This window comes from Moschus berezovskii, chromosome 28, assembly GCF_049115385.1.
Source record: "Moschus berezovskii isolate FMDL1 chromosome 28, NW_MosBer_1.0, whole genome shotgun sequence".
Classification (NCBI taxonomy): Eukaryota; Metazoa; Chordata; class Mammalia; order Artiodactyla; family Moschidae; genus Moschus; species Moschus berezovskii.
The window spans coordinates 30,405,954-30,419,323 of record NC_142487.1 but is presented as its reverse complement, the minus strand read 5'-3'; the positions used below and the strand labels follow the sequence as shown (position 1 = coordinate 30,419,323).

The 13,370-nt window shown below is 40.4% G+C and overlaps 1 protein-coding gene across 1 annotated transcript in view; it reads right to left on the bottom strand.

Moving 5' to 3' along the window:
• Positions 1-6,464: 6,464 nt before the first annotated feature.
• The window catches only part of SERPINB7 (serpin family B member 7), a 28,426-nt gene continuing 21,520 nt past the window's right edge, over positions 6,465-13,370 (bottom strand). Inside the window, exons 7-8 of the mRNA XM_055417507.2 lie at positions 8,742-8,888; positions 6,465-7,589 (exon numbers count right to left, since the gene is read on the bottom strand). Coding sequence (XP_055273482.2) covers positions 7,191-7,589; positions 8,742-8,888 — 546 coding nt within the window. The 3' untranslated portion in view covers positions 6,465-7,190. The remainder of the gene's footprint in view (positions 7,590-8,741; positions 8,889-13,370) is intronic.

The following is a 13,370-nucleotide window of genomic DNA, read 5'->3' as shown; positions in this document are numbered from 1 at the left end:
GAGTTTGTAACAATAAAGTGGAACTGCCTTGACAGAAAAAAAAAAAAAATATATATATATATATATATATATCAGTTGCTTAGTCACTTCTGACTGTTTGCAACCCTATGAACTGTAGCCCACCAAGATACTCTGTCCATGAGGATTACAACTAAATCTTCCCCTATGCTTTGTGAGAAATCATCACCAATTACGAAAATCATGGCAAAGAAGAGACAATTTGGTATTTGCATTTTTACCTTGTCTTCAGGGTGGTTGCAGTTCTGCTTGGTGAGCTCAGAGCTGTGCCTGCAACACAGACTTACACTGCACTCAGCACTGAGTTTGCTCCTCCTGTGTTCTCAGAATTTCGTTCCACAAGTCATTTTCCTTGCATTGTGAACTGACTTCAAGTATTTATACAAAAGGGTAGAGAGTGAGCCAGCTGACGTATGCATTGTAAAACAGACTGCAACCTTGGGTCAACAGAGTGACCCAAGAAATGTATAGGGAAAAAATGAAACATTTAATGGCATGGATTTTACGTAATAAATTAAGTAGCATTTAAAAATTAGCTATAACGTGTATGTCTTTATTACACACGCTCTCTGGCTACGACAACAATTTATTGGTGTTTAAAAGCCAGAGAGGAGGAATTTTGTCTTGAGCACTTGGCATCAAGTTTCTTTTCTGACTCCTACAATGAGACATAGTGAATGAAATGCTCTTCTGTCTGGCATGGAGGCGGCCAGGAACAGAGTAATCCTCACTGAGTAAGAATTTCAAACCTACCTCATGACAAACATAGGGAGGATTCCCACAAGAAGTGAGTGACAGATCAGCTGTAGCTCCACCTCAGAGAGAGACCAGTAAGGTATCTTAGAATGCTAGCGAGGAAGGGGTCTTAGAGAGCATATCTTCAGAGATTTTCAGTCCCTACTAAGAACTAATTTTTATCCTGTGACCCAGAATATATCTTCAATACTGAACAAAGAATTTCACAAACAAAGCATTGAAAGCAGAACCTCCGTGTGGTCCAGTGATTTCATTTCTGGGTATTTACTCTAATTCAAAGAGATATATGCACACCAATGTTCACTGCAGCATTATTTGCAACAACCAAGATATCACAGCAGTCTAAATGTCCATGGATAAATGAGTGGATAGAGAAGATATGTTACTTATATGCAATAGAATATTCTAAGCTGTAAACTTGGCCATTTGCAGCAACATGGGTGGATGTAGAAAGTATTATATTAAGTGAAACGGCAGAGAAAGACAAATAAGTTGATCTCAGTCATAGAAGGAATCTAAAAACAAAACTAAATGAAATGAAAACAACTCATAGTTACAGAAAACTACTATGCCTTAAAGTATTTCTTCTAAAACTAGACATATTTTTAAAAATTTATTTATAAAGAATCCTTCCAATAAATTATTAGCTAACTCTAACTGGGTGCAATTGAAGTGAAATCCAGGCTCGTGTACTAGCAGCTTTTTATCAAATTGCACACACACAACACACACACACACATATATATAAAGACAGATGCTTTTAGTTTTAAAAACAGTGTCCAAATTATAAATATAAACACAGGAAGAAGAGGCTAATTAATAGAAGAAAAAGATCCAAAGCCATTTAAAAAAAAAGAAAAGAGCTAGAATTTAGATCTTTTGTATTTCCATTAAATGACTCTTGATTTGTGTAGGTTTAATCCCTGTGTTGAAAAGATCCCCTGGAAAAGGAAATGGCAACCCACTCCAGTCTTCTTGCCTGGAGAATCCCATGGACAGAGGAGCCTGGAAGGCTATAGTCCATAGCGTTAAAAAGAGTCAGACACCACTGTACATCTAAGTACCCACGCATGTGAGAGAAATGGACTTCAAAATGGTGCAGATCTTCTCTAGAGCCTCAAGGAAACATACCTTGATTCAGACTTCCACCAATTTAGAGAACTTTACATTGCTCATATACAGTCCTGAGGAGAGCTTGGATTCAAAAATGAAAAGCAGGGAGGGTTGGTTCACAATAAGAAAAAAACTTCACAGAGACTTATTAATCTGTATAGATGCTGTTCCCCCAGAGACACAAAGAACGGTCATTTTTGGGGGGGGAAACCAGTTAATAATTCACTAGCTAACTATTCATAAAACCAGGAAATTGTTTGCGAATAATTGTCTGGAGCATTGTTCAATAGTTTATGTGCTATTATTTCCTGTAAACATTCTCTTAACCAAAGAACACTTGCTGGTTTTTCTTGCCTGTAAAGTCCCTGACCTATAAAGGCTCTGACTAATAGCTAGGAGTGAAGGCGTGTGTCCCTGTCTATTGTTCTAGATGTTTAAAGGAACATATCACAGTGTGTGGCCGCCCCGGAGCCTGAATTCCACAGAACCTGCATCCCTCTAGTGGTCCTTGTCCCTTGCTTGCTCTGTGCTGTAATGAATGGTTCCCACCCAGAATGTCCTCACTTAGGTATATATGGCAGGGATTTTTTAATGACCTGATTTTATTAGATTCTCATAAACATTCATTTTCATTTCTGTACTAAAATTGTCCTTTTTTTGGCCACCCCATGTGGCATGCTTAAAACTCAACATTCAAAAAACAAAGATCATGGCACCCGGTTCCATCACTTCATGGCAAATAGTTGGAGAAATAATGGAAACCGTGACAGACTTTATTTTCTTGGGCTCCAAAATTACTTCAGCCATGAAATTAAAAGACACTTGCTCCTTGGAAAAAAGCTATAACTAACCTAGACAGCATATTAAAAAGCAGAGATATTACTTTGCCAACAAAGATCCGTTTAGTCAAAGCTATGGTTTTTCCAATAGTCATGTATGGATGTGAGTTAGACCATAAAGAAAGCTAATCGCTAAAGAATTGATGCTTTTGAACTGCGGTGTTAGAGAAGACTCTTGAGAGTCCCTTGGACTGCAAGGAGATCCAACCAATCAATTCTAAAGGAAATCAGTCCCGAATGTTCATTGGAAGGACTGATGTTGAAACTAAAGCTCCAGTACTTTGGCCACCTGATGCAAAGAACTGACTCATTAGAAAAGACCCTGATGCTGGGAAAGATTGAAGACAGGAGGAAAAGTGGACAACAGAGGATGCCATGGTTGGATGGCATCACCAACTCAATGGACATGAGTTTGATCAGGCTCCAGGAGTTGGTGATGGACAGGAAGCCTGGCGTGCTGCAGTCAGTGGGATCGCAGAGTTGGACTCAACTGAGCGACTGAACTCATGTGGCACACAGGATCTTAGTTACCCAAGAAGGGATTGAACCTGTGCCCTCTGCAGTGGAAGCATGTATTCTTAACCACTAGACTACCAGGGAAGTCTCTAAAATTGTTATCTTTTAATTGAAAGATAGCTGATTTACAATGTTTCAGGTGTCCAGCAAAATGATTCAATTAAATATGGATACTTTTTCAGATTTTTTCTATTATTAGAGGATATTACAAGATTCATCAGACTTATACTGCCTACAACTTGTGAACATAGTGACAGCTTTTTCCAGTCTAAGAATCAAACTCTTAGCAGCATTGACAAGTCTAATCTGAAGAGGTGCACTTGGAAAGAAATACCTTTAAAGGTGGATTGTCTCTTAAATATTTGAAAAGCATTTCGGTCCATCTTTTCTTTCCTCCATGCTTTCCTCTGCATTCTGCATCCTTTTCTCTCCCTCCCAATCACTGAGTACGCATGAGCATGTATTGCTTTGCTTAAATTACAAGCCAAATTAGGCAAAAATTTGAAGGTTTTCTAAAATATATAGGTTATACATATTACTTGGGGCTTCCCTGGTGGCTCAGATGGTAAAGAATCTGCCTGCAATGTCAGAGACCTGTGCTTGATCCCTGAGTTGGAAAGATCCCCTAGAGGAGGGCACGGCAACCCACTCCAGTGTTCTTGCCTAGAGAATCCCACGGACAGGGGAGCCTGCAGGCTACAGTCCGTGGGGTCGCAAAGCATCGGACATGACTGAGTGACTAAGCCCAGCATGCATATTATTTATATATATATGTATATGTAAGCTTTTCTACTATACTTGATAAAAGTTTACAAAAGAACATTCAAAAAAAAGAAGAGATGGAGTAACTGGAAAACATAAACTAACTGAAATGGAAACACTGAATATGAAATAGAAAAAGTGGAACAAGCTAGATGAAAGGTCATCATGCAGTCCAGCTGTTTTCAAACATGGCCTAAACATGTTTGGCCAAAAAATTTATGACATTTTGATTCCATTTTGACTTGGTATGAATAGAATGCTAGATTTCTAATAAAAAAAACTAGATATGCAACAAGCAACAAAGGTTTACTGTACAGTACAGGGAACTACAATCAATATCTTGTAATAACCTATAAAGGAAAATAACTTCAAAAATAATATGTGTATATGCATAACTGAATCACCTTGTTGTGCACTGTAAACTCTGTAAGTCAACTATACTTCAACAATATATACATTAAAAAATTACAAGCCAAGAATAAATCTCCATGTGTGTAAAAGATTAGTCACTCTAGCTTCACTTAAGTGTGATGCATCCAGTACAATGCTGTTCTTGTCTTGGTTCACAAAGCCACAGGCAGGGAACAAGCAGAAGGCAGAGATGATCAAAGGGAGGTCTCACCTCATGACACAATTAAGTTCTGAAAGTCAGCAGGTTACCTGCTTTGTTAGGTAAGTTTCCTGTGGCTTTCTGTTCTCAAAAGTGCTGCTGGTATCTACAGTGAGGATTAGTCTTATTGCTAGACCCATGCTTTTCTAGTCATGGGTCTTCAAATATTCTAGGTTGTCTATTGGGACAGAAACTAAATATTAGCATCAAGAGATACCCAGATGATTAAAGACACTTAGTGCCTTTCTCTGCTGAGTAAAATCTGTCAGTCAGTGAAGCATGCACTGGAGAGAAATTAGAAAGGGAGCAGAAGATCATTGTCTTTTCTCTTAGAGAGCTTGTACTTAGGGGAGTGTATTCTTAGAAGAGTTTATGTTATTCTTATATTACAATGCAAATTGTCAGAAAGTTTATTATTAAGAGAAATAATACCTAGCCACATGAAATCAACTGAAAGTCTGCTGCTGCTGCTAAGTTGCATCAGTCATGTCCGACTCTGGGCAACCCCAGCTCCCCCATCCCTGGGGTTCTCCAGGCAAGAATACTGGAGTGGGTTGCCATTTCCTTCTCCAATGCATGAAAGTGAAAAGTTTAAGTGAAGTCACTCAGTCATGCTCGACTCTTCATGACCCCATGGACTATAGCCTACCAGAGTCCTCTGTCCATGGGATTTTCCAGGCAAGAGTACTGCAGTGGGTTGCCATTGCCTTCTCTACCTGAAAGTCTAGATGACCCAAACATGAGAACATGTAGTATGTAATTATTAATTTGCCCAAATTTATAAGGGGTGTGGTCTTCCAGAAAAGTCTGAGGTCATCAGAGATACTTGGCATCAATCAGTAAGCATGCTAGAGAAGCGGTGAGCCATGTGAGTTGCTAGAGTGTGAGATGAGAAGACAGCGCAGCCGAGGCACAGTGAGGTTTGCAGTGAAGTCCAAGGCACATCTTGGCTGAGTACAAATCATCTCTGGCAGCTGCTTAATGTCTATGAAACTTATTTTCCTTATGAAATGAGAATAACAGTAATAAATAACAATTTCCACCTTACAGTTTTGTAAGGAGAATCGAGATGAGGTCTGAGATCATTTTATAAGTGATACGCGGTGGGGGACTTCCTTGGTGGTCCAGTGGTTAAGACTTTATCTTCCAGCGCAGGGGGGTGATTGTTCGATCTTTGGTTGGGAAACTAAGATCCCAAATGCCTCAAGGCCAAAAAACCAGAACATAAACAACAGAAGCAATATTGTAACAAATTCAATAAAGACTTTAAATATGGTTCACATAAAAAAAGTCAAAAAATAAATAAGCTATGATTATGATGATAATGAAGGTGATGTCGATATTTCTCCTCCTATTAAAAGTTGTGAGAAAAAGCTTCTTTCTGCTCCTTTAGAAATCGAAGCTCCAACGATGCTCTTCCCCTCACCTTAGACATCATCCCTTTGTTTAGGTTTGGTATGTGTTTAGCAGAACACAGAATACTCTCAAGGATCCACTGATGGAGGTAGAAATGAATATGTGTGGACTTGATGTGTTTTGTGAGTCGACCTGAGTGGAGATCTCCACGAAGAACATGAATGTGGTCAGGTTTTTGAACAATAAAATTAATATGGGTTAATATATGCAAATTATGTAACTTTATGAATTTAAATCCTAATATTTAATTTTAAATTAGATGATCTGCTTATGTAAGTATCTGTAAAAGTAACTTTTATGAGTAACAAAATAGCAACATTAACCAAATCAGATTTATATTAAAAAAGCATTCTTTCTTTTAACTGCTTGCTTGGCCTAGAAAAGAGTGCCGATAGTCCCACAATTCGTCCAAGGAGAATAATCACATGATATGATTATTTTGTATTTCTTTATTCTGATAAATAAAAACAAACCACACAGCATATAAAATAATATGCTGTAAACAACAACTGGCAAAAGTTAAAAGACACTAGTATTTGAAAAACTGTGTACACATCCAGTCTCTATCAAGGAAAGGCTGAAAGTTGTCAACTCAAAATTATTGATGAACTATTTTTTCCCAATCCCAAATTCATAATATTTAGCATCTAGATTAGATACTAATTTCAAATCAGATATATTAAAAGTAAATTCTGATGCCTTCTTAGCTCAGCAAGGAAAAGTTATCCTTGACACTTATTTCCAGCAGCTGGATCTACTTCCTAGATATTTGCAATGGAACTAGAATATTTGTGATAACTACAGTCTCAAAAAATATCCCTAGGGCTGCTTCTACATTACTACTCTAACATTACAGGTAGAGCATTCCATAGTTCCCAGATAATATACCCAGATCTTTGTGCAAGTGGCTGTGGTGAAGACTGGTAGAAATCAACGTGGATAGAAAGACGATGAAATTAGAAAGAGGTGGGTCTGATGGTGGTAGAAACGCTAAGAGCAAGATCAGGACAATCAACCAGGTCAAGTCTTCTGCTGATCAATGTTAGAAGGAAGTAAACTGAAAGGAGTCATCACATGCTTTAAGATTAAACTTAAATCTATTTCCTTGTGGTGGTTCCTTGATGTTGTTGTTTCTATTCTAATAAAAGCCAGTTGTAGTTTCAAGGGCAAGAGACTTTGCCACTGAACAAGATGATGTCGTCCTTCCTGATTATAAATAGGAATGGGTGATCAGCTCGGAACACACTAGACTCGGGCAGCTGCTTTTCCACGATGTTGCTTCCTGTGACGGCGGTGGCCTCTGCGCCCTCCTCGGTGACCTCTATGTAAGACTTGTGCATCAGTTTTGATACATATAGACGGCCTCCTGCAGCTATACCAGAGAGATCAGCTCTGGATTCATCAAAGATATCTCTCAGCCCTAGGGCTTCTAAATAGTGCTTGATTTCATAATTCTTCTCTATCTTGAACTGAGGTAGAAACACTTCGACATACTGAGATTTCATTTTTCTTGGATTGGTCCAGTCCATTAGATTCTGAAAAGTCAGTTTGTTTTCAATCTGCAGAAATAGTTAAAAGGCAATTTAGAACCATATGGTTAAGAAACAGATGAAACAATAGCCTCAGACGTATATGGATTTCCATAACAATTCTCTCCTGGATATTTGCTTGTAAGTATGTGAAAGGGTGCCAGGGGAATCTGGAAATAGGAAATGATTAAAGCAAATGGTTCAAGTGCTCTTGAATGAGTCATATGTTTAATTTGCTCTGCTATGACAAGGTGTGGTTTATTTGTATTGATATTTCAGGGCATTTCTGTTCTCTGCCCACATATTAACATATACAGACAAAGTGGATCAGTGAGCAAGTGAAGGAATTTGGGAATCAGAGATCATCAGAGGGAGAAAGGAACTCAGCAGTCATTTGAATCAGTGTTTCCTGACCATTTCTGCCTCATGAAAGACATGGAAAATAACATTTGCACAACTTGTAGGAGTAAACCAACAGAACCCCGGGTAGCCAACAGCAAGGAGCCCAGAGCTGTAGCCTAGGGGCTGGTGTGATCAGCATCCCCCAGAGCAGCGCCCACACTGGAAGATCTGGATACAAATTGACTCTCCTACTCCACACGTGTGACAATTGCAGCACAAGACAATGTAGGGAGATGTGCTCAAGATGCACAGCTAGGACCCTTAGTGACACAGTGCATGCATGTGTGTGAGTGCCCAGTCATGTCCAACTTTGCAAACCCATGGACTATAGCCTGCCAAGCTCCTCCATCCATGAAATTCTCCAGGCAAGAACACTGGAATGGGTAGCCATTTCCTTCTCCAGGGGATCTTCCAGACCCAGAGATCAAACCCATGTCTCCTGCTTGACAGGTAGATTCTTTACGACTGAGCCAGCTGGGAAGCCCCTAGTGACAGAGTGAGGGGCCACATATATCTTTCCAATACCACTGCCCCAAAGTGACTCACAAATTGAACTCAGCAACTCGTTAACACTGAGAATCGATCATAGATTATTCCAGATTTATAACGCGACAAGTTTTCATATGAGCACTGTTTACAAATCTTAGATTAATAAATGAACAAATGGGTAAGTGACTAATTCTAATAACCTGAAATCTTGAAGTTGATGGATAAGAACACAATCAAGGGTCCTAGACGTCTTCTTACTCCCCAGCAATGAGAGCAACAGTGGTGACTTACTTGGGATAGGTCATCATCCGGCAGCATTATGTACATGCTTATCCCACCATGATATCTGAGCTCAAGAACCTGCATGGATGGATCTTTAATGACAGACAAATTGAACTTCCGTTCTTGATGCATCATGGCCACTGCTTTCCCAGGACACTGAAAGTCAAGTCATTTAAAAAAAAAAAATTAAAGCCCGCCTTATTTCATTTATTGACCAAATACAAGGAGGACAGTGCTGCAGGTTTTCCTTTCCAGTGGATTTTCCCCAGCTTGCTGCCAGTGGTGGTCCTATTGGTCCACATCTTGAGTAAAGCCACAGACTTTGAGAGTCAAGTGGGCCTTAGAGAGCATCACTACGAACAGAGCTAGTGGAGGTGATGGAATTGCAATTGAGCTATTTCAAATCCTAAAAGATGATGCTGTGAAAGTGCTGCACTCAATATGCCAGCAAATTTGGAAAACTCAGCAGTGGCCACAGGACTGGAAAAGGTCAGTCTTCATTCCAATCCCAAAGAAAGGCAATGCCAAAGAATGCTCAAATGACCGCACAATTGCACTCATCTCACACGCTAGTAAAGTCATGCTCAAAATTCTCCAAGCCAGGCTTCAGCAATAAGTGAACCGTGAACTTCCAGATGTTCAAGCTGGTTTTAGAAAAGGCAGAGGCACCAGAGATCAAATTGCCAACATCTGCTGGATCATGGAAAAAGCAAGAGAGTTCCAGAAAAACATCTATTTCTGCTTTATTGACTATGCCAAAGCCTTTGACTGTGTGGATCACAAGAAACTGTGGGAAATTCTGAAAAAGAGGGGAATACCACACCACCTGACCTGCCTCTTGAGAAACCTGTATGCAGGTCTGGAAGCAACAGTTAGAACTGGACATGGAACAACAGACTGGTTCCAAATAGGAAAAGGAGTACGTCAAGGCTGTATATTGTCACCCGGCTTATTTAACTTATATGCAGAGTACATCATGAGGAACGCTGGGCTGGAAGAAGCACAAGCTGGAATCAAGATTGCTGGGAGAAATATCAATAACCTCAGATATGCAGATGATACCACCCTTATGGCAGAAAGTGAAGAGGAACTAAGAAGCCTCTTGATGAAAGTGAAAGAGGAGAGTGAAAAGGTTGGCTTGAAGCTCAACATTCAGAAAATGAAGATCATGGCATCTGGTCCCATCACTTCATGGCAAATAGATGGGGAAACAGTGGAAACAGTGTCAGACTTTATTTTTTTGGGCTCCAAAATCACTGCAGATGCTGATTTCAGCCATGAAATTAAAAGACGCTTCTCCTTGTAAGGAAAGTTATGACCAACCTAGATAGCATATTAAAAAGCAGAGACATTACTTTGCCAACCAAGGTCCATCTAGTCAAGGCTATGGTTTTTCTCATGGTCATGTATGGATGTGAGAGTTGGACTGTGAAGAAAGCTGATCGCCGAAGAATTGATGCTTTTGAACTGTGGTGCTGGAGAAGACTCTTGAGAGTCCCTTGGACTGCAAGGAGATCCAACCAGTCCATTCTAGAGGAGATCAATCCTGGGTGTTCATTGGAAGGACTGATGCTAAAGCTGAAACTGCAATACTTTGGCCACCTCATGCGACAAGTTGACTCACTGGAAAAGACTCTGATGCTGGGAGGGATTAGGGGTGGGAGGAGAAGGGGACGACAGAGGATGAGATGGCTGGATGGCATCGCCGACTCAATGGACGAGTTTGAGTGAACTCCGGGAGGTGGTGATGGACAGGGAGGCCTGGTGTGCTGTGATTCATGGGGTCGCAAAGAGTTGGACACGACTGAGTGACTGAACTGAACTGAACCCGAGTTTAAAACTCACCAAATGTGTGACCTTGGAAAGTTACTTCACCTCTGTATGTCTCTACACCTCACCTCTGTAATGGAGGTAAATGCAGTCTCTATTGCATAGGATTGTTGTAAAGATCATGCGCCTCACCATAGCTAGCACTTGGAACTTTGCCTTGCATTTAGTGTTTTATCTGAAAATGTCTATATCATGTCATGAATAATTATTAAATAATATTATAATTTCAAGTGATTGCTATAGATTTTTCTCTTATCTGAAGTAAAATCCAGGCAAATGTTATAAAAATTGCAATTTAATAATGGGGTGTTGTAAAGTTTTTTTTAAAATTCTGTGAAATATTTCACAAATTAACTTGAGGGAAACACAGTAGCTCCTATCTTTAGGATACCACTTCTAGATTTAGAAACATAATAGAGATATAATAAACCATCTTTTCCTAAAAGATATTGTGATTCTGCAAGTTTTTCAGTTATTTGTATAAAATCTCCCTTTATGAAAGAAGATCCTACAGAGGAGGATGGATAAAGTTTACATTTGAATCATGGGTTCTTCTTCCTCCAGAAAAGCTGTCCTTTCTGACCCAGAATCCAAACCCCAGAAAGAGCACACATGATGCAGTCCAGGGAAGAAGGCGCCAAGTGAGACAGGCAGGTGCCTCTCAATGAGTCTGGAACTGTGGGGCGGAGCCACAAAGTCTCAGCTCCAAGCTAGGGCAGGGAAGATTCCCACAACTGAGTTATGTTGGAGAAAGATGGAAAACAGACTTCTTAACAAAGGGTTGATTTCACCAATTTTGGGTGGAACCAAAGCTGTCAAGTGATACAGATTCTACAGCATATTTTATTATAAGCTATATATTCAGTTCAGTTCAGTTCAGTCGCTCAGTCATGTCCGACTCTGCGACCCCATGAATCACAGCACGCCAGGCCTCCCTGTCCATCACCAGCTCCCGGAGTTCACTCAAACTCATGTCCATCAAGTTGGTGATGCCATCCATCCATCTCATTCTCTGTCGTCCCCATCTCCTCCCACCCCCAATCCCTCCCAGAATCAGAGTCTTTTCCAGTGAGTCAACTCATCGCATGAGGTGGCCAAAGTATTGGAGTTTCAGTTTTAGCATCAGTCTTAGAGCTCTACTATAAGGGATATAGTCAGGAAGATTATTTTAAACAATGTTATTATACTTCATGTTAATACTTACAGATATTTTATTTGCACATACTCATATTTATTTAAATAAGCCATTATTTAGGAGCAAAATACAAACAAACAAAACCCCACAGACATTGCAGGAAAGAGTCATGTTTCATTTTCATTCATGGAAATGAGTTAACAAATGCAGTCTACCAGAGGAGTTGAAGGAAAGAGTAGGGAATAAAAGCTCATTTCCAAATACCATTTACACTGCCAGCCCCAGTCATTAAAATTCTGTGTGTGTGCACTTGGTCACGTCCAACTGTTTGCAACCCCATGGACTGTAGTCCACCAGGCTCCTCTATCCATGGAATTTTCCAGGCAAGAATACTGGTGTGGATTGCCATGGTCTCCTCCAGGGGATCTTCCCTACCCAGGTATCAAACCTGAATCTCCTGCATTGGCAGCTGAATTCTTTATCACTAGGGCCACCTGGGAAGCCCCATTACAATTCTGGGACTGTCTAATATGCTTCATCTTGCAATTACACAGCTAACATCTCCATCAGACAGAGTTATGGTTTATTAGGATTTATTAGGGTTCAGTTTTTTCACTTAGGATTTTCAAAATACTTCTATGCCCCTCTCTGTGTTCTCATAGAAGCACCTAGATTATAGACTTGCTCCTGAGTTGGGCTCTCCTTAGGACCCTGCAGTTAAGGACACATAGCAGGGCTGGCCACCCTCCAAAAGGTGCTAAAGGCCACCAAACTCCAAGTCCTCCTGGCATCTGATCTACTCTGTGGTCAAGTTTCTTCTCCTTCCTCCCAAAGCGCTCCTCTCCCCACAGACGCGGCCTACTAGGCCACCTCTTACTGCCCATCTCCTCACTCATGAGTCATCTTTGATTTCCATGAGCTCTCAGCACTCCTGTGTCTAAAACTTCTGATGTGGAAAGGTGCAGAAAGAACGTTTCAATAGCATTTTCCACTTAAAAATAAAACTATGTTTAAATGTTAAATCTGAATTTCTATGCTTCAACATGAAAAACTGAGGATTGAAAGGAATTTGTTGTTGTTGTTCAGTCACAAAATCATGTCTGGCTCTTTGTATGCCATGGAATGCAACACTCCAGGCTTCCCTGTCCTTCTTTATCTCCAGAGTTTGCTCAGATTTATGTCTATTGAGTTGGTGATGATATCCAACCATCTCATCCTCTGTAACCCTCTTCGCCTGCCCTCAATCCTTCCCAGCATCAGGGTCTTTTCCAATGAGTCAGCTCTTCGCATCAGCTGACCAAAGAATTGAAAGGAATGTTCTAGGTGAACTAATGGAATCAATTGGCTTTACTTGTGAGAAAGACTATGGGTTTAAGGTTCACGTGCTAAGACAAGGCAACTCCTATGAAGCAAGGTAAGGACCCTAACGTGGGACGTCTGACTACAAAGTATCTGATGTTTCTACTATGCTAAGACTATTGTGTGAAAGTGGAAGTATTAGTCTCTCAGAGATGTCTGACTCTCTGGGACTCCATGGACTGTAGCCCACCAGGCTCCTCTGTCAATGGGTTTCTCCAGGCAAGAATCCTGGAGTGGGTTGCTGTGCCCTTCTCCAGGGAATCTTCCCAACCCAGGGACTGAACCAGGTCTCCTGCATTGCAAGTGGTTTCTTT